The sequence below is a fragment of the Dromaius novaehollandiae genome, chromosome Z (assembly GCF_036370855.1).
Source record: "Dromaius novaehollandiae isolate bDroNov1 chromosome Z, bDroNov1.hap1, whole genome shotgun sequence".
Classification (NCBI taxonomy): domain Eukaryota; kingdom Metazoa; phylum Chordata; class Aves; order Casuariiformes; family Dromaiidae; genus Dromaius; species Dromaius novaehollandiae.
Genome location: NC_088132.1, coordinates 81,551,741 through 81,577,658, shown reverse-complemented (window position 1 = coordinate 81,577,658; position 25,918 = coordinate 81,551,741). Strand labels below are relative to the sequence as shown.

At 39.3% G+C, this 25,918-nt stretch overlaps 1 protein-coding gene across 4 annotated transcripts in view; it reads left to right on the top strand.

Moving 5' to 3' along the window:
* The window catches only part of LOC135325136 (mothers against decapentaplegic homolog 2), a 51,254-nt gene extending 30,186 nt beyond the window's left edge, over positions 1 to 21,068 (top strand). For 3 of the 4 annotated variants that reach the window (XM_064502769.1, XM_064502770.1, XM_064502771.1), the window contains 9 exons: positions 5,391 to 5,480; positions 6,621 to 6,814; positions 7,333 to 7,467; positions 10,669 to 10,743; positions 12,047 to 12,100; positions 13,265 to 13,477; positions 15,271 to 15,408; positions 15,623 to 15,767; positions 19,141 to 21,068. In XM_064502769.1, coding sequence (XP_064358839.1) covers positions 5,391 to 5,480; positions 6,621 to 6,814; positions 7,333 to 7,467; positions 10,669 to 10,743; positions 12,047 to 12,100; positions 13,265 to 13,477; positions 15,271 to 15,408; positions 15,623 to 15,767; positions 19,141 to 19,264 — 1,168 coding nt within the window. In that variant the 3' untranslated portion in view covers positions 19,265 to 21,068. The remainder of the gene's footprint in view (positions 1 to 5,390; positions 5,481 to 6,620; positions 6,815 to 7,332; positions 7,468 to 10,668; positions 10,744 to 12,046; positions 12,101 to 13,264; positions 13,478 to 15,270; positions 15,409 to 15,622; positions 15,768 to 19,140) is intronic. The other variant, XM_064502772.1, reaches the window with a different exon arrangement.
* The last annotated feature ends 4,850 nt before the right edge of the window (positions 21,069 to 25,918 follow it).

The window sequence follows — 25,918 nt, the reverse complement described above, 5'->3', positions numbered from 1 at the left end:
GCAGTGCCACATGTAGGCAGCAGTTTGATGCTGTAGCGTAAGTGCTGTCTGAACAGCAATGGCATACTTGCTTGGATCTGCAAATCAGTACATCTAGCTCTTAGCTGTGCTGAGAAACTAAACCTAATTAGGAGACCTAGGTTGAGCACCAAGCTGAGGTGGCTTTGTTAGTTGGCGTTTGGGTATCCATGAGAGCTGTGGATTGTCCTGGGTAAATGCATCTCCAGTTACTGAAGCTTCTAATTTGGAATCAGTGCCACTGCAAGCCAAAACCCAAATGGTTGTCTGTATTCACTACAATGAGGTTGTACTGTCACGAATTATCATTAATATGCTGGTTGGTAATGGTCATCTTCCAAAAAACTGAGAATGGTAGCCTTATCCTGTTGCTTTTTTTAGTTAGATGAGTCAGTGTCCTTTGTCACCTAATTATATTCCAGATGCAAGAATCTGTTTTTCACCAGCATGTTCCCTTTCAGATGTTGTCCATCTGTATATTTGGACTGCTGAATGTAATTCCAGTAGGCTACTTCAGACTCTTCCATCCTGGGTAGTTTATATCTAGCTAGTATGGAATTTCATATGGACATTGATTGTTCAGATAGGGATGTAATACATCAAAGCAAGCAATTGTATTGTATACTTAGCAGTATGGCTCAAATCATATTTGTCCATGTCCATTCTTTACTGGCAGAGAAATAACTCTTCTGTATTTGAGCTGGGACTTCATAGTTCAGTTCTGTAGTAGGCTTATGGATATTACTCCTCCAGTATGGTTTGCATTAGTGATGCTGCTTGGTATCAACATCCATAATATGTAGACTTAAGTAATACAAATACTTTTGGGGTTTTCTGTGATATTTAGGTTCTTCCTGTGTCCTGATTTTTCTTCTGCATATCACTATTTTCTATCTTACTAGAGGAAGGCAGATTTGGCATTTTGTCTCAAAATTGTGAAGCATTGCTACAGCTCTTTGCTGTTTAGGTAATTTCTTGCCCAGAGTAGGGTTTTTTGGAACTCAGATTTTCCTGTTAAAGGAAATGATGAAATGGAAGAATTGAAGGCATACTCTGTACTATTGCATGCTGATAGCCACATTAAAGATTTTTCTTGCCAGAGCTGTATAATATCATCTGAGATGCTGCTCCTTATAAGCAGATAAAAAGTCAAGTTGCAATGCCAGCTCTTGCAACCCTTTCCATTTAGGGAAAGGCTCCGACGGAAGTTGCTTCGGTTCCACCCAGTAATAACTATCTGACCCTTTATTCACCACATCTGTCTTCTAGTCAGTCCAGAGATTTGAACTGCAGGACTAAGTTGTCCCAGGTTTAGTGTAACAGCTTAACCAGATGTTCGCTAGAACTTTGCCTTTTCCCTGAAAATCCCTCAGTCTCTAAGAGTAGCTGTTTTTCCTTGCAGGTATTCTTTGAATGTTTCTCCTTCTTCCAGGAAATAGCTTTCTCTTGTTAGAACTTCAGGACATCTGGGAAATTGAGCCAATTTCATGCTTTAGATCCCTAAAGTCCCTTATAATAAATTCACCAATTCTGTTGTGTCTGCAAAAGCAGCAATCTAGTATTCAAGCGAGCTTGCTCTGGGAGTGCTGGCAGCCACAGAACGTGGTGATTTGCTAATCTGAACCATTATTGAAAAGATAGAAATATTAGCTTTCGTCTAGTTGAGACCTTGTTTATATCAACAGGTCAAATTGTTTTGAGAGCAGCACTGAAAATGCTCCTTGGAATTAAAGTGTCCGTTCTGGTTGGAGGAATTATACTTATTTTAAACTTGTAGCTTGGAATATATTTAAGCCCTGTCTACACAGGAAAGATTTAAGTCCATCTTGGACGCAGGAGTCAAACTGTATTTTGGAAACAGTGGTGGCTCAGCAATGCTGCAGTATACAGTGGGCTCAAAAACTAAAGTCCCTGTTCTACAAAACACAAAGCCTGAAGTGTGCTTCAGGACATTGGTTTGAGGGCAGTCTGCTTACTAAAGGTTAAATGGCGACATGTTTTGGCTACTTCTCTTCTAATAAATTAAACGTGCCTGGGAATGTTCCCAGGCACTGAGGCCAACTGGCTTACAACTGCCTGCATTCACACCCTTAAACTCTGCTTCCAGGGCAGGGGGGCTGCGTCTGAACTGCCCGGTGCCAGTGGTCCCGATCCTGTGCCGACTCTCGAAGCTGGGAATTGTGTGGGAGAACGCTCATTGGCATGGGCCGATGCTGGGGAATGTACTTTCAAGCGTACGTGATTATGATCAGCACCTGGGAATGTTTCCAGATGATATTTAGTTTATGCATACAGATGTTAGTCCTTGGTTCTTCCAGATTCTTTATGGACTAAGGCAAAGACTGACTCTTCATCTCGCAAGGGATTTGGAACAATTTAGAAAGGCAGGTTTAGGAGAGAATGCCTCCTATTTATTTTTGGCCCTCTACTACATAAAGAGGAGATAGGAAGCATAGACTTTCAGATGGATGGTTTTGGTGGTGGTTTAAACATCTTTCAGAATCCACCTTTTGGCCACCAGCGTGCTGGGATGGCTAGGAGTGTCTGCCCTTCATCAAGCCGTTGCTTGCATACGAATGAACATACTGTGTCGGAGTAGCAACTGTTGCCTTTCGTGGAAGTGCTTTATATGAAGTATGCTTTTTATGGTTGTGAGGAATTTCATTCTGATTTGGGGTCTGTGTGAATGTTCAGAGTCCTAGTTTACTGGCTGGGTGGCATGGGAGTGGGAGGAAGTCTTGAACTTTTTGGGCAGTGGATCTTTTATGTGAGCAGGAGAGTGGGGAGACCGCTTTATTTCTTCAGATGTTTCTTCTAGTGGACAGGAAAAGCTGTGTGGAGCTCACTTTAGTATTGCTCATACAGGATGATTTCCAGCAGGCTCTTTAGTGTTTGATCGTGAGTTATTGGAATGGGAGTAAAGCCCTAGTGTAGATGAGCTAGTAAAAACATTGATACTAATCCCAGATCTAAGCAGACATATGTCCTGGAAGACTGCATATATATATAGGCTGCTGAATAATGGAGGTTGTGCTCTCCTCTTTAACGGATCACTTTTTGTGTATTGTTTTTGTTCACCCCTTACTTCCTTACCACCTTCTTTCTCCATGGTGTCCTGGGTTTCTTTGCAAGTTATGGCACCATCCTGCAGTCGCTTCAGAATAGTGTTTGTCTTTTCATAGGTTTGGAATATACTGTCAGTTTTGCCAGCTCAAATATTGATGAGGGAAGAGGTTAACAGTACAAAATACTGTTCATCAGGTTTTGTCAAGGGCTATAAGGCTTTACTTTTGCATGTATTGTCTTAGCTGTAAAGCAGCTGCGTGGCAGGGTCATGCTTGCACCAATGATGCAGTCAACAATTTGGGACCACGTGCAATCTGTGTGACAGTATGAATTTAGGCCCTCGAGCTGCCTGTGTGTCTTCAGGGCAGCTATTTCAACCCTCACACAGCTTCTGGCAGCCCACTTCCCCAGAAGCATTTTAGGAATATGAAAGGGAGAGGTTGCAGGCTCTGCTGATCCTGTAGTGGTCAGTTCTCCCTCTTCTGACCGCTCTGTTTCTGGAGAGTGGTGACATTATCTGGGTATCAGGTTGAGGCGCTTGTTCAGAATAGTTGGCTCTTGTGAAGCCTGGATACGTGTCAGAGAACGAACCTTAATATGTGTCTCTGTCCTGCCAATGCAAAAAGACAAGAAGTCATCTGGCATAAGATTTGCTTGTGTTCATTATCAATGACGTGTCAGAGGCCATAGGTTTTTTTGTTTTGGGGGGTTTTTTTGGACACGTTCGTGTAGCTCCACAGGGAATAAAGGAACTGATCTGGCTGAGAAGCAACTCGCAAAACGCTAGTTTTCTGCCACGTGTGTTCTGGGATCAGATGGGCAATTCGCTGATGTGGCTCGCTGCTCTATTGCATGAGTGTTCCCGCCTCCCTTGGCGTGGTGTTAGAAATAAGGATGTGGCCAGGTCGGAAGGGGACCTGAACTACTCATTGCATTTGTCAGTAGCCCACGCTTATGTATTATTGAAGCAACCATGGAATTAAGGTAGTTGTCAACCCTAAAAGTGGTCTTAAGTACAGTACTGTGCTGTCTTCTCTTTTCTAACTCTAATGAAATCCATTAGTGAATTTCCCTGTAGAAGGAAGAGAAATAAAAATGTCACTTCTCTTTATTAAAGCACTGAATCCAACCTCATAAGTATATAAACTAAGTTTAGGAGCTTAAATTTAAATATCAAAGCTTGTATTTATACCTAAGAGTTCGGCGAACTTGGCTGCTTTTCTTTATGGTAAACTTTTCGGAGACTATGAACTTCAAAGGTAATGTATCAGCCAGTCAAACCTCAGGTGGTGTGATTAGCTAGTGGAGTTGTAAGGGGCTTGTCAAACAAACTCATTTCTGAGATGCAAAGTCTAGCTGTGTGTTACTTAGGTAAAATAAGTTAACATTTCCAGTGGTCACAGAACAAGTCCATGACAGAGCCGAGCTTGAGGTATGGTTTGAAAACATGTTGACCATTTACAAACCCATGCTATTTTCTTGCTTTGCTTAAATCTGCTGCTCTTAGTTTGTGTCTGTCACAGGCTCCTTTTTCTTTACTGCTTTGATCTTGTCATTGAAGCAGTTCTGTAAAGAAATGGGTTGTCTCTCCTTCCCGCCTGCTTTCCTGGTCTGCTTGATTTACCGGTTAAAGTTTTGTTATTCTATAATTAAATCTTAAAATACACTGCTATAAAACTGTGTTAAACATTGCGTTTTGTGGAAAATAGTGTTTAGTTTTTTAATCAAGGGGAATAAAGAAAACGGTGAGGATTACCAGCTGTAATGTGTTCTTCTTCAGAGTCCAAATTTTCCTGTGTTCGGAAAAGCAGGAAGTTAGTATCTGCATGGAAAATGAGATTGATACTGAAGTGGTGGTACCTGAAAGTTAGGCTGTGACAGTTCAGTTTCAGCTACCCACGGTGTCTGTTTGAAAGCTTAGATTGGTTTATGTTTAAAAACAAACAAAAACAAAAAAACCTCCAGAAACTACCCTTTAAAATTGAATTTTGTTACGAGCTAGGCTGAGGAAGTTTTGCCTGTTTTAAGGAACATTACAACTGTATTGACTACTTAAAACCAGAGAACTTGTTCACCTTTTAAAAACATTATCATTTACCTTGAATCACGTGTTCCATTTTAATAGCCTCCTTCATATAGAAAATATAGCATTAGATGCCAGTTTAAATGGAAACCTGACAATGCTCTATCTTCTATGTGGAAGGACGTATTCTGTACATTTTTCCATGTTTGACATCATGGTGTTTTGAATAACCATGTTCCATATTCATATCAATTTTTTGTTTTTGTTTTCAATTTATGCACAGCACTTGCTCTGAAATTTGGGGACTGAGTACACCAAACACGATAGATCAGTGGGATACAACAGGCCTTTACAGCTTCTCTGAACAAACCAGGTGAATATTCTGCCCTCTCTCGCATCATAGAAGTCTTGTGGGAGGGATTGGCTTTGGAGGGTCTGTAGTGGGATGCTTTAGCTGTAAAATAGACTAAAATGCTTCCTAGGCCTCTCATGGTACAGCATTTTAAAATAATTGCTTGCCAGTATAGAAATCTAAGTGTTCTCAGCTGATGTTTTGACCAATGAAATTCTGATTCTGGAGTACTCCTTTTTCATGCCAGTGCCATTGAAAGAATGGGAAGACTTGTTAAATGCAAGCCCTAATGTGATTTGGTACTTATATTAACAAAGTTGAGATGCTTAATTCCTTAGACCTAATCTTACAAAGTGTTTAAACTGCTTTGTATGCCACAAGCTTTCAATTAAATCCTGCTAATTGGATCCGATACAAGCTGCTAAAGAATTGTTTGTAAATTCTTCAGTAGTTAATGGTGGGCAAATTCTAAACAGGGTCTTTATTTCTTCATGTCACATTACTTAATTTGTGTATTGAGGTTTGTCTCCCATCCCATAACAATCATGAACATCTGCATTTGTGTAAGCATATGCAGTCTGTCTTAAAACTAGCAAAACATTTTCAGCTGGTAGCAAGGCAGATGAAGTCAAGAAGATAAACTGTACAGCCCTTACAAGATGTGCATTCGTGCTTTTTGCTTCACAGTTATACTGCCATGTGGATCACTTGGGCAGCTGACTGCTTCTAGGCTTATTTGCAGTGCTGTGGGAATTTTTATGCTTAAAGCCATAAAGCATCCATGCCACAGCAAAGCTGCGGGGCTTAGAAACTCAAGGGAGTATTAAGTGTATGATTTTTTTAAACAACTGTCTTGTGCATTAAAAAAAATGTATATGAAGCAATCATCATAAATACTTGGAGGTAAAGTGGCTTTTCAGTGAACCCCAAACTCACTGGCAATAATTTGTGCAGCTCAAAAATAAGTTAAAGCACTGTTTGATGTCACCATTTTTCTTACATTTGAAGCCTTTTACCAAGCATATAAATGTCACTAGCAGTGCCAATCCACTGAATTCTGAGAATAAATAAACTACCCATCCCTTGTATGTACACTGTTGCTTAGGTGATTAAGAGACAGCATGCAGTCTATAAATACTTCTCAACATCTTTCCCATATAGATCTCTCGATGGCCGTCTACAGGTATCTCATCGTAAAGGATTACCGCATGTTATTTACTGTCGTTTGTGGCGCTGGCCAGATCTTCACAGCCACCATGAACTTAAAGCAATTGAAAACTGTGAATATGCTTTTAATCTTAAAAAGGATGAAGTATGTGTAAACCCTTACCACTACCAGAGAGTGGAGACGCCAGGTAGGAAGACTGCTTCGGCCATTCTGTAGCAGCACCTGTCCGTACTTATTCAGCATAATGTCTTAAATGAAAAATAGAAAAGGGTGATGTGTCCTCTTGCCAAAACTGCAAGACGACTGAAAATACAGATGTTGAGAATTCCATCCACTGAAAGTTTTTAATAGTGAAGCTACTGAAAAAAAATCCATATTTTACAAATGTGAATGCCTTTGATAAATGCTTTCAGTATTACTAGCAATTTCCAGTTGGCTAAGTATAATCCAACATGAAAATGAAAATGGAAGTGACTTACCTTAGCTGATATGGGGTAATCTTACTTAACAGGGACCTCACAAATCTGTTTTGGGTAGCTAGCAGCTCTGTAGCAAACATTAATACCGTGACATTTAGAAATCTTCAAGGAATCTAAAGACATTTTTAGACTACTTAGATTTATTTATTCTTTTTGGCTTTTAGCTCACAGAAGTAAAGTGTATATTTTCTGAGTCTAACTAATGCTTTAAAATTTTCTTTCCCAGTCTTGCCTCCTGTACTAGTGCCACGGCACACCGAGATCCTCACGGAACTTCCACCTCTCGATGACTATACCCATTCCATTCCTGAAAACACTAACTTTCCAGCTGGAATTGAACCACAGAGCAATTACATACCAGGTATTTTCTTAACTTTCACTGTAAACAGTGTGCTTAACGTTGTACCATTGGAACAAAGATAGTAACTTCATCCTCCTAAGTGGTCAAATGGCTTGGAAGACACGCAAATAAATTAAATGTTTTCTTGTCTTGTTGATTTTGTGGATGGATGTATTCCTGTCGAAATATCTGATCGTAGTTATTTGTGAAGTGCAGTCCTGTGTGAAACCACGTGTGCGGTTGTGTAAGTACCATAAGCTAGCTTATGATTCAAAATGCTAGTGAATACAAAGCAGACCTTTGCCTCATGCTTTAAGCCTGTTTTACAAACATATAGGGGTTGCCAAATGCTATATATTGGAGACTGAGTAGTAAACTGCTGCTCAATTTCTTAGTGCACATGTATGATTTGGAGAAAACCTTTTAGGTAACTGTTCTGGCAACTTAAAGGTTTTGGGGCTTTTTGTTTTTGTTTTTTAAACTGTAGGTTGCAACTGATCAAAGTTTGTTTTGCATATTTGTTACTGTTGTGTCCATGCACTTTTGTCCTTTTTTAATATGAAAGAACAATGTAACAAAATTGAACTGTGAAATAATTCCTCCTCTATCTGTTTGCTGCTTTCCCACCCTGAACAAATATCAAGACTAAGGTGCTACTGTGCACACATAGGTATGCATCCATATTGTGAAGTAAAATGAGCCACTGTTGTTTCCTGCCCTAACTTCCTGTTTCCTGTCTCTTCAGGAAGTTGCCTAGAGTGTAAAACCATGCAAAGCTGAAATTTTCTCACTCATCTTTAATGCAACTACCTTGCAGCTTCCAAAAACTGATGAATAAGCTAAAAATTCAGATCCTGACTCTAGAAAAATAAGATTACTACCTTGAAGCTCAACATGCGTAGTATACAAAACATCTACATGTTTTAAACAGAATGTTGTTTGCATTTTCTTAAATATATTGCAGAATGAAATGGCACCTGGAATCTCAGTGGATTTGATATCTGGTCTGTTTAATTAGTGGCACATTTGTTGCTGGCTAAGGAGAGCAGGAGAGGAGAGGAATTAAAAAGTGACACCAACTTCCAAGATTGTAAAACTTTTTTTTCCACTCAAGTTTGAGGGCTTTTGATAGTGTTTGCAGACAACTACTGGAAAGCAACCATTTGAAAATTGTGTTGTGTAAATGATCTAAAGCAACTATAGATAGTAATTTGCAAGCAGTCTGTTGAAGGTGATTGTGAGTATTCACGTGATCTTCAAATGCTTGTGCAGCTAACCACAGTTTGAATTTCTGTAGAGTTCTTTCCTCTCTTTGCCATTAACCCCCTTCTTTTGAATTTGTATTGTGGAATCTTACTTTATTTGACCTGGCTAACTAATCTTGAATGCCTGACAGGTTCTGATAAGTCTTGTGTGTCTTCACAGCCTGCTACAGAGAACCTTTTTCTTTAGCTGCAGACCAGAGTAACAACCCTGGTAGTATTGCACTGCAATACTGTCTCGATACTCAGTCTACAGAGAGACTGGTTTCACCTATGGCATACGTCATGTATGCTTGCTGGGCGGATGGTGACCATGGAAGGCATAGGATGGCCTTTTGGGGCTTTGTGTTCCCTTCTAAGTTCGGGATGCGCTGAATGGCATTGTCCAAACTTCTGGCAGCATTCACTCTGCTAAGGATTTTTAATGTTACAGTTGAGCATTTATTTCCAGCTGTGGTGGTGTTCAACCTCTGACCCAAAAGCTGTATTAATAGTACTAGGTGGGGGAAATCTCTGTTCAGAGAGACTAGATATGGAAATTATCTGTGCCAACGAACCTAGATTAGTAACTGGAAACAGGAGGTGTGGGTTAGATTGGAAATGGTTACTGACCTTTACCATGGCTGTGGGCTTAGCTATAATGAGTGACTCAGAGATGGGTGGAGTCCACTTTATCACAATGAATTGTATAAAAATGTTCAAAACAGTAAGATTTTTACCGTCGTACTTCTTGCTGGTAAAGGTTTTCCTTAATCTTCCTTTTAAATGCTCATTTGAGTTTTCTTTGTCACAAATTTCTAATATTTAGCATACTAGTTTTACAGAATGCACCAAAGAGATAATTCTTCAGTTCATTTTTATTTAATCAATTGATTTTCCTCCTGCTGACTTCATTCTGATCTTCTGTTGCTGTGAATCTCTGACATATTGAAATAATTTTATTTTAATTCTCAAGTAAAAGGCTTTAGCTTTAAATTTCTGCTTTTTGGTAATACTGTAATTAAATGTATTTAATCTCTCAGATGTCTCAAAGACAATTCTATGGCAGTAGTAGAGATTAGTTAGCTTCAAGCACTTTCACTAAAGAAATTGAGGTTTTGCCTTTAATTTATAGGAAAAGACACTTGTCCGGTTCAAAGACAATTATTTCCTGAAAGGCAGCTGGTTAACTCATTATCTGAATTGCAAAGTAAATTTTTGAATGGAGAAAAGGAACAGCCATTCTCTCTATTTTTAGATATTTCTCTGGAATTAGGCACAGTTTCAAGTATCACAATGCTTTAAACTTGTTACGGAGTTTACTTCAGTCTGTGAAACACCTTCTTTAAAGAAAGCTAGTTGAAAGAAGAGGTGATTGTTTTTGTAGAGCTTGGAAGTTAATAGCAATAATAGGGCTTTTGCAGGGAAAACTGGTTAGATAATATAGCTGGAGTTAATGAGTGAAATCAACTGTCGGGTATTAAAGAGAAATGGATTTGGGGACTGAATTGAAAGCTAGCCTTCATTAAATCTAGCAGCTTCTAAACTGTGGGAGGGTATCTGATCCTACGGTTATACTACATAAGGCAGCTCATATTTTTCTCTGGAAGTCACCAGATGGTTTTCTTGTTCGTAATTCTGGTAAATGTGAAAGCTGTTGATCACAATTGCGAAATTGTTACTCATTGTAGTGAAAGTATCTTGCATTGTGTGGAATAAACAAGTATTGTCCATTAATTATATAACTTTGCCCAGTAAGCAATTGACAGGCATACAAGAGAGAATACATTTTACATAGACAATAAGATGTTTAGTAGGTCTAAAGTCCTACTGGAAGGAAAAAGGGCCTGAAAAGTCAAATTCTAATTCAGTACTCAGGTAACATATGAGGCTCGTGGCAACTTGAGGACAAAAACCCCAAATGCTAAATCTTATAAATTTCTCCAGTCATTGAGCCAATAAATGGATACTTTTTTGACAGAAACACCACCTCCAGGATACATCAGTGAAGATGGAGAGACAAGTGACCAGCAGTTGAACCAAAGCATGGATACAGGTAAAATTTTTTTTTACCACTTTCAAGAATAGGGATTGCTAGCTGGGGTCCATCTACACAGTGGCATGAATTCAGCTCAGATGATGATAGTAGTAGCGCTCTGTGTAAGCTGGTCTTTTGTCTTTAAAATACCACTATCAGTCTTTTGCGGACAAAATAACTTTTGCTAGGGGAGTGTTTTTAAAACATGTTGTGCCATGTTAAGTCCATTTCATTTGGTTCATAACAAAAGCATCCAAGTCTAAATAAGTCTTCACTGGAAAGCCTCAAAATAGATTTTGAAAGCTGACTGTTCTTAACCGATCCCTGACTTTCCCTGTTGAAGACAAGCAGGAAGGTGTTAGGTTCATTGGAAAGATGTCTGTTGGCCTAAAAAGGTTGCAGAAAAGCTGCTTTTTGAGAACCTGTCTCTGATACTTTATCATTTCTGCCATATTTCAAATGAGCTCTTGTATAGGAGGGTCTACTAAAAGAATAGTATTGTCTCTGTGTGAAGGAGTTCCTAGATAATCTGTTTGACTTCAGGCTTGGCCAAAGAATAGTTAACGTGTTGGATAAGAACCTCCTGCTGTGTGCTGCCAGACTTGAGAGAGTTTTTGGTTAGCTAATGTTAGCAACCTTTTTCAGTTAATTGGAATCAACTGCACTAGCTTATGTAAGAATTGCAATATTTTCCCACTATGTGACAGTAGGTATCTTAATTAAAAGCCTGACTTCAGGAGTAACTGTAGGAATGTTTCTGTGCAACCCCTCTTTGCACCTGAATTTTGCCTACTAGTGCTCATGATGCATTGGACAGTCCATGTTTTTCTGAGTTTTTTCTTCCTCTTTCCAGGAAAGAATAGTTTCCTCAAATGAGGAAGTTCAGCTTGTTCTTTTCTAGCAATAAACCCTCTCCTTTGAGAATAGAGAGGTAATATCTTGATTATCTTGTCCACTTTTTCTTAGCTTTTCTCACTGAATCTAGGAAGAAGTCACTGATTTCTCACTGGTTTCTAAATATTGTGCATAAGTAGAGATATATTCACATAGTGTGCATGAAGTGAGATCTCTGCCAAATACAATACTAAGATGTTAATGAGATCTTTACAAGGACGGGCAAGTTCCCAGGTGTCTGGAAAATTAAATGTAATCTTAATTCAGAATAAGGATGTGACATGCTGGAAAACTGGTTGTAGGATTTGTGAGGTTTCTTATTTCCAAAGAATTTTAGTATAAAACTAGTACCTAGATAATGGTCATACCTTCCCATCTGAAATACCAAGAATCATTTGCTCTGAAACAATCTGTGTTGCTCCAACAGGATCTCCAGCAGAGCTGTCTCCTAGTACTCTCTCTCCAGTTAATCATAGCCTGGGTAAGCTGGAATTACTTTCAATTGTTTGTGTGTGTGTGATCACTTCTCTTTATATATGTAATTACATTAAAAGTAAAAATGTACTTTTGGAAATATAAGACCTGTAGTAGGAGGAGGCTTCTGGGTTCACTTTCTGATAAACATAATACAATTGGGTTAATAACCAGTGCTAGTCTACCTCTATAACGGTTGAGCTTCTAGCAAAGAGAAGGGGTTATACAATTGTGTGTGCAGAAAGTGCATTTATAACATAAATCCTTTAAAGGACAATAGCCTCTAACTAGTCTTATGGGTAGATAACAAATTTCAGGGGCCATCAAACCTCCTCAGCAAACTAGTGCTCCCCAGAGTTGCTGTCTCCCTCTAAACATCTGTTCTGCCGCACTTCTAATGCACTGTTTCACCCGGGACCACAAGACAGTGGTTATTCCCATGTTAGCTACCCACCTGCTTTGATCAGATGCCATCACTGTGTGTGTATAAATGCCTAGGGAAGATCAGATCGCCTGGGATTTGTGTAAGGAACAGGGAGCTGGTAGGACAGGAACACGCTGTTCAGAACATTGAGTGAGTAATTAAGACAGGTAAAAAGGAGAAGTAACATAGCAAAAGCTGAAGATGCACAGGGAAGTTACTCAGGTGTGGAAAGGAGAATAAAAGGAATTTAGAGGTGCCTTTAAAGAGAGAGGAAAAGCATGGAAATAGTGTAAAACAAGGGAACATCATTTGCATATTAATCACTTTTTCCTCTGTGTGGTTCAGTGTTTGATAATTTCACTTTAATATTGCCAAAATCCTTGCAAGTTACAGAAAGGCAACAGAATTGCCTCAGTGTCTGGCATTCACTAATTTTCACTGTGTTTAGCTTGACTGTTTTGCTGAGCAAAAATACAAGTACTGAAGTACCCAAGCTGTTGTCAGATTAGGTCACCCCTTCTCCCCCTTCCCTCCCCCTCCTTGTGTGGAATATTGAATTCCATTCTGTTTACTGGGGGAGATAAAAATGATGGCAAGCACAATTTAATTTGAGTAGTTTGAGAAGGCTACAGCTGTCCTTCCTGGAGGAGACAAGTAACAGGGCAGAGAGGTTTCTTTTCAGCCTCAGATTCTTGATTACTCTTATTTTATTGTTTTTTTGTTTTTCTGTTCTTTAAATTTTTTTAGACTTGCAACCAGTTACTTATTCGGAGCCTGCATTCTGGTGTTCAATAGCATATTACGAATTGAATCAAAGAGTGGGAGAAACCTTCCATGCATCGCAACCCTCACTGACTGTAGATGGCTTTACAGATCCATCAAATTCAGAACGATTTTGTCTAGGTCTGCTTTCCAATGTAAACAGAAATGCTACAGTGGAAATGACAAGGCGGCACATAGGTAAAAATTGCTGATCTCTTAACTATTTAATTTCATTTTAGCCATTAAGCTGAAGTGATCGAAGCAGGATGGGCAGAGCTGTGCTTTGGGCTCATCTCACCCTTGTGCAGCCAGCCATTGAACTTCTCCCTTGACACTTGCCAGAGGGAGCATGACTTACTCCTGCGAAGGACAGAAGTGGAAAGATGCAGAAGTCACCGCTGCCCAATCCAGAGAAATGTGTAGCAGCTTCTGGCAGCCAGTTGCAATAGGGAGGAGTTGTAGTGATGGCTGAAGGTGAAAGGAGCTAGCTGCCTTTCCTCATTCTGTGGTCTCTATAAGTTGGTGGCAGCAGCAGTGTCACAGCTGTCAGGCTGAGAGCAGGCACAGGAGGAAGTACTCAGCTCTACGGGTATTTTTGTTGCTCACGTAGCTGCTCTCTGTCTTCTGGAAAAAGATGATGTGCTGAACAGAAGCATCCTGTGGGCAGATTGTGGCCTTCAGGCTCCTAGCTGGACCACGCTGCCCTGGGTAGCATTTAAATTCAGCATCGTTTATAGCTGACACTTAAGCTGTAATTAGAAAATATCAAAAGGTTGCTCAGTTTATTCTAATTTTTAAAATGCAAATTGGACATAAATAGTACTTCTTGACTTTTCCGGAATGTGAAAAGCTGCCATTGGGGTAATGTGCTGTTTTGACAGGATCAAGGTTTTCTTTGAAACAGTTAAAGAGTATCGTTTACCACAATGCAGCATCTTGCTTTTAAGTTCTTTGTTAAACTGTATTTTAATTTTTGCTGGATTCTTTTTTCATTTAGCAATGTTCATTAGTGTGTTCATTTGCTTCTTACTGAAACTCTTTAATAGAAGCTTCTGACTCCTCCCACCCCAAATCCAAATGCTTCTGTTATAAAATTTAGATGTGGAGAAACCCAGGATATGCCTCTGTTGACTGATTAAAACAGTCAATGATGAGGAAAAGCAAACATGTAAGGAGTTGTCTTTTTTTTTTCTTAAGAGAATATCACATTTTGTTTGAAAAATATTTTTCAAAAGAAGAGGGAGAGGGATTCTTAGAAACTAGGGCCTTTAAAGGACCTGTTAATTATAAGTAGTTTTCTTTTGGAGATCAATCCTGTATTATTTCTCTTTTTTGTGCCAGAATAACCCATCTAGATTTTTTCCACTCAGAAAAAGATCACAATTTAGAAGTGAACAATAGGGTGGCTTTGGGGTTTTTTTGGTAATGGGGATGAATGAAGTCCTGTTGTTTTTGTCAAAGTAGTAGGGAAGAGAGGTATGCAGTGGCTTGCTTAGTAGTGTGGGTGCATGTAAGAGGAGTCTGTAGAGGGAGAATACTTGTTTTGCTTTTTTCCCATTGTCTTAGTGGCATGTGCTGCTTCAAACACAACACTTAGTGCTGGCATAAGTTTTAATAATGTTAAATCTAATCCCCTTTTTATTCCAATTCCAAGTATTTCTTCAAGTGAAAAAGTTCTTTGGGAATGAATGCTGCTTCCTAGCTTGGACTTGGTTGCAAGCCATTACGTGGCTAGAAAGTTCTAGCTCCCTCTTGACCAAATATTTTTCTGCTTTTCCTTCAAATGGTGTATGTTTGTGGAGCGGGGGGGAGTTAATCATGTTCTGCTCTCGCTACAGCTGTCAGCCCAGCAGTATGGTCATCTAGATAACTGATTTCTATTGCCATTGTAAAGAAAAACCTTGGCCTTCTATGGAGAAAAAAACAACAACCTTGTTTGTAAATCTACTTGGGTCATATCATAACTGGAGTTCCTTTGGGTTTTGTTATAGGAAGGGGAGTACGCCTCTACTACATTGGTGGAGAAGTTTTTGCTGAGTGCCTCAGTGATAGTGCAATTTTTGTTCAGAGCCCCAACTGTAATCAAAGATACGGCTGGCATCCGGCGACTGTGTGCAAAATTCCACCAGGTTAGTAGCCTACAAAGGTCTTTTACCAAAAAAAAAAAAAAAAAAAAAAAAGAAAAAAAAAAAAAAAGAAAAAAAAATCCAGTAAATGCATTCATTTGCTTTCCTTTGGACACCTAGGATGGGGTTTCCTCACGGTTTTGGGCTTCTGTGTAGCAAATGCGAGTATGTGTTAGTTGTACCTGTTTAACTTTTTTTTTCTTTTTTTTCTTTGTAGGATGCAATCTAAAAATTTTTAATAACCAGGAATTTGCTGCTCTTCTGGCTCAATCTGTGAATCAGGGTTTTGAAGCAGTATATCAGCTTACTAGAATGTGTACCATAAGAATGAGTTTTGTTAAAGGATGGGGAGCTGAATACAGGTAAGAAAAAAGTCTTTGCTTTTAAATTTAGAGTTGATCATTTGCTTGTTTCTTCAATGCTCTGTTTCTGGCTGGCTCAAAAGCCATATGTACAGGCTTCTCGCTGCTGTCTGCAGGTTGAATGCATGAATTTTTCTTTCTCTCCCCCTCAACTGTGGAGCTCCTAAGTCATAAGGACAAGTAACCTGATTTTAGTATTGCATGGAAGTTAGCTGTTGAGCAAGGAGTGTCATCAAAGTTCACTTCCCTGATCAATCCTGCTTGCTTGCTTACTGTGGCGAGACCACTGACTACATCCAGAAGTTTCAATGTTTGTGCTATGATTATTTGCTGTTTGTTAAACCTACCATTGTTTTAGTCTCTGTGCTGTTCCATATAGAGTGTAAGGAGTTGGTTAGGATATGATGTTGGAATCAGTAGATGGTACCCAAGGGAGAAAATTGGAGCGACTCTAAGGCCATTGTGCAGAATAAAACAGCTGGAGAACACACATTTAAGGAATGGCAAATACTTTGGAACTTGTAGCGGAAAAAACTTTGCAGGAATAAGATGACTCTCTGTGTGTATGTGGTAAAACTGCTAAAAACAGTTTTTGAGTGGAAAAAATAGTCCTTTTTCTGCTTTTGAATGGATTCCAATTGTATTCTCTACTAGCAAAACTAAAAACTAACTTAGGATGGGGCCTGTTTTTAATGTAATATGGGAATTTGGAAAGAAAAGCATCTGGACTTCTACTAACTGAACAGTTTTAAAGAAGATTTCATTATTTTGGAGAGTTTAGACTTGTGGTTTAAAAAAGAATCCCTTAAACATCTCTAGAAAATGCTCACTGAAAGAACAGAAATCTGACATCATATCCTATTGCAATACGTACTGATTTTTTAAGTCTAAATCATTCCTGATTTTGAAGTTGAATGATGCCATGTTGGCTGCACTGTAGATCCTGAGTTTTAAATTCTTTTATCTGCCTTGTAATATATCCACGTAGATGTGAGCATCGGTATGTGGGGGAGGACTCTCGCCTAAGTGGAGCCAGTTTTGTAAAAGTCTAATTACATGAAATGAGAAATTTGAGTAATGGAATAAATTGGTACCTCTTTGTTAGCAAGAGGTACAGAAGAGAAAAATCTGGCTCAAGTTTAAAGAACTGTTGGATTTGGCTCCAAAGGAGTATGTATACACTTACGCATAATTAAATACAACATTCAAATCGGAACAGAAGAAAGGCTTAGACAGTCAGATGATACGGAGACAACTTGAAGTGAATGGAGTGTTAGTGCTGGGGAGGCTTTGGGTAAAGGTTACTTTTAAGAAGGGAAAATGTTGGTTGTTAATAGTCTGTAAACCCTTCAGAGATCAGAGGGTTGAAAAAGCTCCAGTAGAAAGGCTGCCAGAAGAGAACAGAAACTGGTTGCTGACATAATGCCGTACTAGTTTCCTTGCATCTGTTTAACGTGCTGCTAATAAATTATCAATGCAGTAAACTTCTAGGTTATGCTACAGTTGTGATTAAAGCAAGAAGAGGTTGCTACTACACGCATGACTGAATTTAAATGAATATAGTCTGAATTGTCAAAATAGATGAAGTGGGGTAAAATCAATCGTTCTTGTAAAAACTCTTATGCTTCATTATTATGTCAGAAATGTTTCTCATAGACTTTGGCAAAGCCAAACCAGTACTTAATTTTTTGTTTGATATGTATTGGCTTGAATTGAGGACTAGGTTAGAAGTTCAGACAGAATCATCTTCTGAAGAAAGTTAAGTAGAGGTAATTGTAGCAGAGAGACGTAGCGATATGTGGACTGGAAACTCGGGGTAAAAAAGCTGAGTTTTAGCTTTGAGCAGACTGTTAAGGGACTGCCACTATTTTCTCTTTTGCCAATTTAGTGAAGAGCTAGGGCTGTTGAACAAAACCAGTTACAAAGTGTTGAGGAAGCATGTTATGGAACACATCGTAGGGGAGCTGACAGCGGTGGAATAATGCGCTTCCTTCTTTGGGAGAGGATTCGGGACTAAATGGAATTATATTTCCTGTGGTTTAGATTGTTCTTTTATTGGATCACTTTGTTTTGGCACAAGTATTCAGTACTGAGATAACAATGTTTTTCAGAATGCTGAGAGCGCGCAGACCCTGGCCGCTCGCTTGTCCTAGAAAATGTAAAAACCACAGACAACTCTTGAAATCCGTCCTCTCGTTGGCTTAATTGTTTTGCCTTTACAGTTCCTCTGTTTATATAAACAGATTTACTTAAAGCAGAGGGTTGCAGTGCCAGTGCTGAAAATGAAGGGGTTGTGTTTGTGCCTGACTAATCTGCTGTCATTGAATCTTAATGCCTCCCTCTTTGACTCTGGAATGGCCAGAATTACTAGGAAAAACTGGCTTAGCAGCAGTCGTCTTGCCATTCTAGTTCAGGAGAACTCCCATGCCTGGCGTGGGTAGTGTGATATAGCAGGATTTCTCAGGTAGAGAATGTCCAATGCTGATTTCTTTAGTTTGGAAATGGGAGGGAAGATTTCTGAGTAACAGATCCCTAAAACAAGGACACATGGGAGAATTAATGAAGGTTGTCAACACTTCAGCATTACTGAGGCTTTCTGTGATGTTTAATTAAAGGCTTCAATCCTGGAAAAATACAGTGAAGTTTATAGAGAAGACAAGGGAAACACAAAAAAAAAAAATTACTTAAATAGTCTGCGTGAGGATGCTACAGTACAAAACAAATGTAGAAGTATAAATACAGGAAATCGGAGACAAAGTTTGGTGTTCCTTTGAGATAACATCACTTAACACGGTGTAACCACATACTGTGGTACAATGCAGTGTTTTTGACAACATTTAGCACAGTTCCCTTATACGTTTCTCTTGTCTAGCTTTTCAGAGCAGTTGTCCTTATGATAGCGATAGTATTGTGCTATTCAGCCTTTCTGACTGTGCAGAGCAAAGTGCTTCTATTCCTTCTTTTTCAGTAGTTGTCTTCTAAATTCAAACCCACTTATGCATGCAAACTCTTTGAAGATCTAGATGTTAGCTGTGTGGGGCTGACTGGGGTATGAACACCAGATCAGCTTCAGTTTTGAGTCTCTTTTTGAAAGTAGGACTTTTGGTGTGGCACTTGAAGCAAATGCTGCAGTTCTAGTTTAAATCTGCAGAGTAAAACTATGTTCTGGACATTGAAGATATACCTGTAATTATTGACAAGGCTTACAGATGTGGGGTGTTTTTGCAAACAGAAACCTTAGTACAGTTATGTAATAGTTGCAGATTTTTATCTTTGTGTGGTACATATGGATGGAAACACTTGATCAGGTGGTGGAGGACTTTACGGTAACCAAAACTGCTCTCTGACTTTTCTGTTCCTCTTCATTTTCCAGGCGGCAAACGGTAACAAGCACTCCTTGCTGGATTGAACTTCATCTGAACGGACCTCTACAATGGTTGGACAAAGTATTGACTCAGATGGGCTCCCCTTCAGTACGCTGCTCCAGCATGTCGTAAAACTCCTTCCTCCGTTACCAGTGGGCTAAATATCGAGTCCAGTCAACAGACTTAATATAACAGCTCGTCTGTCGTAGTATTTGTGTGTGGTCCCCATGAACTGTTTACTATCCAAAAAGGTTTTTAAAAAAAAAAAAAAAAAGAAAAGAAAACAGCACTTGAGGTCTCATCAATTAAAGCACCTTGTGGATTCTGTTTCCTATACTCTGATACTAGATGAAAATTTAGTGTATAGAAGCGCCTTCTTCAGAAGGAAGAAGGGACAGTTCTAAAGACTCTTAATGGTGTTTTTATTGGGTATATAATTGAGTGTCCTAATGGTTTATCAATAACATGAATAGTTAAGTATATGTACAGGTAATGTATCATGATCTCAAATATCACAGTATTGTGCTGTTCTACATTTTAGTTCCCATAAATAGATGTTTGTTTTTTTGATTGGGGCAAATCTCTCAAAATTCCAAGACTCTACTCCTTTATTCTTTTATATTTTTTTATATAAGCAGGTTTTCGAGTTGTCCTAAACATAAAAAGCAGACTTTCCTTGTAGAGAAGCTTAACTTTTTGCTGCCTTCTTAAAGAAAAAGAAAATCCCTCCATTGGAAGGGAAAGAAATGTCTGAGATTCGTCTCTGAAATCTTAAGACACGTTATATGCTTAATGGGGCCTAAAATGAGTTCATATTTTAAATTCCAAGTATCCATCACACTAGGAGTCTACTTTTCCCTACCCATCTGAGTTGATGCACCTGTTGTCAGAAATAGATGCGCTGGCATTGCTGGCACTGATGCATTTGGGACTTTTTTTTATCTTGATTCATTGAGATCAATGTTTTTCTCATGGAATGAGAATTTTGTAGTAGCATTGGATACTGGATTAAATATACAAGGTTATTGGCTAACCCCTTACATCTGTATATTTTAATTAAGCAGATGTCACTAAGAATCTCATTTTTTAGTTTTTGAGGCCAAATACCTTGAAAAATTCTCTCCCAGGGTAAACTAGACTCTTTCGTATAGGTTTTAAATAGATGCAGCTTCTTAACATATTTCAGTAACAGAACTTAAATTTCTGATCTGAGTGGCTTTGTATAGGTTACTTACATACCAGATCATACGCATTCATTATGTCATAATGGGCCTTGTTATTAAAAGTAGTTGCTTCTGCAAAACCTCTAGGATAGTGGTTGCTGAGGTATGACCAGCGAAGGAGGACTTCTAGGTTCTTCATGACAGTGCATGTTATTGTGAACCCTTGGACACTACAGCTGCACCATATTAAAAATACTCTGAAATATATTCTACAAATAAGTCTGGGTTGGGGAAGGGTTGGGAAACTGTATAGAAGGGTTATTGACTTGAAAAATATACATCTTACTAACAATCTTGTGATCTAGCTGTCTGTCATTCTTTTGTTATCGTGGCAGTAGCAGGATTGCCTTTGTCTGTTTTTCCCATTGTTTCATCCATTACACTAGTACTGTACTTTGTAAGTACAGCTAGTGATAACTTAGCTTTGAGAACAAAAATGTGGCCAGTGTTACAGCTTTTAATCAGTTGACTGAATTGATAATAGTGATGGATATTTTTATGCCGTAATGACTAGGGCATAGAAGCAATACCAAAAATCAAGCCTTGAAAAAGTGGGCCAGACAACTCTTAAAAATTGGCAAAGCAGTTACCAGTTTGTGCTAGTTTTACCAGTAGACTAATGTATTGGTAGAACTTGTGAACCTAAGAAATAAGCTTCATGCGTGTTGCATTTGCCTAATATGTGAATACACTAATAAAAGTTTTAATTCTCATGATGGTTGTTTTTATTATTATTAATTGTTTTATATATATATTTCCTGTTGAAGGACAGGGACTAACCAGCCTAAATAAATGGCAAGTTTCCTGCACGTTGTGGCTAGAAAGGTATAATTTAGTTAAAATCACTTCTCGTACAGCTATCTTGAAGGCTCTGGATCTGTGTTTATTTAGCGATACAGGCTTCTACTCCAAATCAAGTTTATAAAAGCAGTCACTTTTTTTACCAAACAAATTACATCCTACTAGCTCAGATGTTTACTTTCACCTATGAAACAGTTAGATAAGAGTGACTGGCTGGGTGAAAGGCTCCACTGCATTTATGAGCAGGTTGCAACTTGAATCAGTTGGGTGACCTCATTCTCTAGCCTCCTTGCTGCAGCTTTCTGTGTGTTCTCTTTCAGCTGTGGCAATACTACTTGCTTTGCCTTGAACATTACAGTAACCTTGATAGTAGGTTTTTTTTGGTGTGTACTCCCAAGTAGTTAGTGTACAAGGACGCTACAGACATTATCTGTGGACCTGTGGCACTGCCTGCATGCAAGGTCATCTCGGTCTCTGTAGAAGTCGGGTTTTTTGGCTTTTGTTAGTGTCATATAGAGTATTCTTTTGTGCCATGAATGTTTCTGCAACAGGTTTGTGGAACAAGGGAACTAATATGCATTTGAAATGTTTATCTGCCTGTATTTCATTTAAATGCCTTTGGCAGTCCATGAGTAACTTTAACCTACTCCTGTTTCTAAATCCAGTGCCTTTCTGACTTATCCCACTGCTGTTCTGCTCTTCCTCAAAATGTGACCAGTGCCGCCTCAAGCACCTTAATACAGATTTCTGCCTGTGGTATGTAATGAATGTGACTTCATCCCTCTTTTCTGCCAGTCAAAGTACCTAAGTCCAAACTGCAAGTGAAAAGTGATTTTTTTTTTTTTTTTTTTTGATGAGACTGTTTTGCTCATAAACTCTTTATCAAGGAAGGACTAACCAACTTAGGTACTCTTAAATATGGCTAGCCAGATGGTTATCTGCATCACAGAGCTTGGAAAAATTCTCTATATAATGACTATTGCCGTAACTTTGGACTGGGATTCCCCGTGCCTGGGTTCTGATCTCTCCCTTGTCACTAGCCCTGTCTGATCTTGATTTTCATAGTCCTACTAAAGCTAGGTAATCAAAAGTCAGGTAGCTCATGTAAGCACTGAGGCTAAAAGTGTTTTTGAGTTGCCTCTTAGCTGCTTGGATGCACTCGGATCAAGTATCAGAACCCTTCCTCACCCTCCGAAAATATCCAAAATTTTATTTAAATTTCTACTTCCAGTTACATGGCTGGACTTCAAGGACAATGTCGAATACCTGGCATCTTACATCTTTAAACTGTGAGGATTGATACTGGAACAACCTCTCTGTAATTCCCCCTTCTTTTGTGCATGTTGCCTATTTAGGTGGTGAGCTCTCTGCAACAGGATTTCATTGCTGGTATTGTAGTGTCTTGCACAAAGTGCTTCAACCTCATTTGGCTTCTAGATGCTGTTATACAAATCTAGAATATAGTGAAATTTGTAGTGTCGTCTTGTTCTTATTCAGGGCATTGTGCTTAATCAGTGCTTAACCTCTTTGAGACTGACTGCAGGCAAATAGTGTAAATAGTTTAACTTTAGACTGCCTGTAATCAACAGGGAGAAGTGAGCTCTGAGTGTAGTTGATGCCCTGAATTGCTTTCCAGCAGGGAGCCTAGGCTGTTGGCTAAGGTGCCTAATCTAAATGCTTAAAGCAAGTATGAATGCCTGCTTTATTTAAAAAATAAAAAATAAAAGTCTGGGTGCCATCAAAGCAGGCTGCTTAGATGTTCAGGAGTATAGCTTTAGAGTAGTTTGCACAGTAAAAAGTGGAAATCACACCTAACGTATTTCACTAAGCTTTTTTTTTCTCTCATGTGTCCAACTTGACTTTTCATGTTAAAGTGGGAGGGTGTGAAGTTTGGGGGTTTGATAATCATCTGCCTCCGTAGCAGCTCTGAATTGTTGGCACAGTGAGTTGAAAGTGTTTTGTTTAACCTTCAAACTTGTCATACTTCATTGTGGTTACAGCTTTTTTTAGCATTGCAAACTGAAATTTTAATGCAACTGGGTTTTGAGTTAAAATATTGTGAAATACAGGATTTCACTATACTCTGCCCACACAGTGTTATACTTGAAGAATGAAGCCGTGTTCCTTTTACCAAAACAAGTTTGACTATAACCTGATTTTGGGGACTCTCAAGCTTCATCACTATTCTGAAGAGTTGATGAAGTACTGTCTTTGTTAGAAGAAATACACATATCTCAACATGCCAGCTGCATTAGAAAGTACTTCTAGGAGGAAGGAATTAATCTGTTGCTTGCCTGAAGGTTTATTACCAGTATGAAAATACTAATGAAATGTGTATTTTCCTGACCTCTTAAGCTTGGGTACTAACTAACCATCACAAACTGTTAATACTAAAGTAGTTCATTTAAAAATAACCTGTAGCTGTGTTGGTCCTCTTCTACATATCTCTCTTCTGTATGAATTCCTGTAGGAAAGGCTGATAGTGTTTTTTCCCTTGGGAAAGCACAGTTTGCGGAGTAAGTTTCTAGTAATACGTTGTCACAGCTACAAAAACTAGAATGGAGGCTTCAAAGCTGAGAACAGCCTTTGATGTTACATTAGCTGTTGTTTCATTAACTGTAGTCAGGATTAAATCTAGTCAGTTGGCAGGAGAAAAATGGATGACAAATAATGGATATGCAAAGATATGAGACCTGGATGCTCTTGATCTTCTTCCCCCATGTAGAAGATCTAGTCAGAAGGGATTGTCATAAGGTCCAGTTGCTTGTTCTGGTCCTTTCGAAATAGGTTCCAAAGTGGTAGTGGACATAGGCTCCTGCACGACTATTTTTTTTCCTTATAATTTGCAACGCTGAAAGGTGAAATAAAGCTTCAGTGATTCTGTTGGTGTTTCTGTGTGAACAGTATCTAGCTATGGGCTTGTCTCAAGCTTTAGTAAGGTATCTTAAAACTTATGTATGCCTTAGGAACTAATTGAACTTATGAGCAATGTGCACCTTTGAAGAGTAGAAGATTATTAAATTTAGCTTTCAGCAGTTGCAGTTTCTCTTTGGATAAAGGGGTGGATTCTCTCCATCAGTTCTTATTTATCTTTTTGAGAGTTGTTGTCTAGGCAGTTGGTCACCTTGGATCCAGGGAATAACTAGACAGGGTGGCTGGAGGATCTAAAGCAGGCAGCATTTTACAAGGAAGCTGGAGCAGAGACGGTTCTGGTTTTAGAGGCCCTATTCTGGAGCAGGGAATTCCAGACTCCTCAGTTATTTGTCATATACTCCAAATTTTTCAGAGATATGAGGCAGTTTGACAAGGAATAGAATACAGATAAGCTTAGCTTGAGATTCATGAGTTGCTTTGAAAAAAAACTGATGCATAGTTAATTCAGAAACACTTCAGAAGTCCTCTCTCTTCTGTTTGTGTTGTGTGCCTTTAAAGAGTTGATCTTTGGACTTCGCAGAGTGAACTTGAGAAAAAGATGTACTTAGGCTATGGAGATTTGGGGAAGGGGAATTCAACACAGATTCCACAGGGCTTTCATGGCTGGCTGTTGGTGTACTGCTTTCTGTGGAATCACCGCTGGAGCCTATGGTAAAAGATGCCTCAGGCAGGAGAGGCAAGCTTCTCGGGAGAGAAACAAGACTATCCCCCTGAAGCCCTGAGAAGAGCAAAATGTATCTTGCCATGAAACAGCAGGCAGTGCGGAGATTCCCAAGACAGTGGAAATGTGAGTAAGACCACATGGAGAAGGACTATCATCAGAGGAGCTGTTAGCTCAGGTACGGCTCCTAATGAAAGAGGCACTATTTCTTTTGGACCTGAGCTGAGTTGTGTGCAGCTGCGTTAGTTGTGCTGTTTGTCTGACCTGTGCCTCGCCATGTGCTTGAGTCCAGGGTCAGCAAGGGCAGGTGATGCTCGGGTTTGTTCCTTCTGCCAGAGTAGATTGGTAAGAGCTCAACAGAGTCCACTGGCTCGACTGTTGTCTTAACAGTGGAGAAAGGACCTTAGAATTAGTTGCTATATTTTTGCAAGTGACCTGTTGAACAGCAACTAGCATTGACATTGAGGAAAATCCAGAAATGATGGGATTTGTAGCAGGGAACAAATGATGTTACTTTGGATGAGGGCTGCTGTGCATCTGAGGAGCTAAGCAGTCTTGGGTCTGGGAGGACTGTAGCATGCTAAGGCAGGCTGGGGGAAGAGGAGCCTTGAAGAAATGAAAATATGTGGCAGTGAGTTGGTAAGGAAGAGAGAAAATAGTCTGAGATGTGAAGACTGGTGGAAAAGAGCTGTTGGGATGTGCAGCTGAACAATCTGAGGAGAAGAGGAGTTTGAGGTCATGTTGTTGAGGGCCTTTGGATTGGGAAGGGCTCTGGAGGGCATCCACACTCCAGACTGAACATACCTAACAGGGTCTGGGCTGCGGAAGAGACAAATGTGCAGCACTGAGCTGTACATTTATACACCAACGTAAACCCACCCTCCTCTTCTTTAGTTCGCCTTGGAAAGATAATGCTAACTTAAGAACAATAGTTCCTTTCTAGATAAGTGTGCTATTTTTTCTTTTACAGCTTCAGGAGTCTGATAGTCCAATGGGAAGAAAACCCACAGCTATTAGCAAGGCTGATGTTAGTACCGATGTGAGGGAAAATATCTTCATAATGTGCTCAGACTTTGAGGTGTGTGCTGCGTAAGAAGTTAAAATGGGCAAAGAGCCAAGATTGAGAAACACTGAAGTTTCGATAGAACAGGGCAAGTGGTGGAGCTG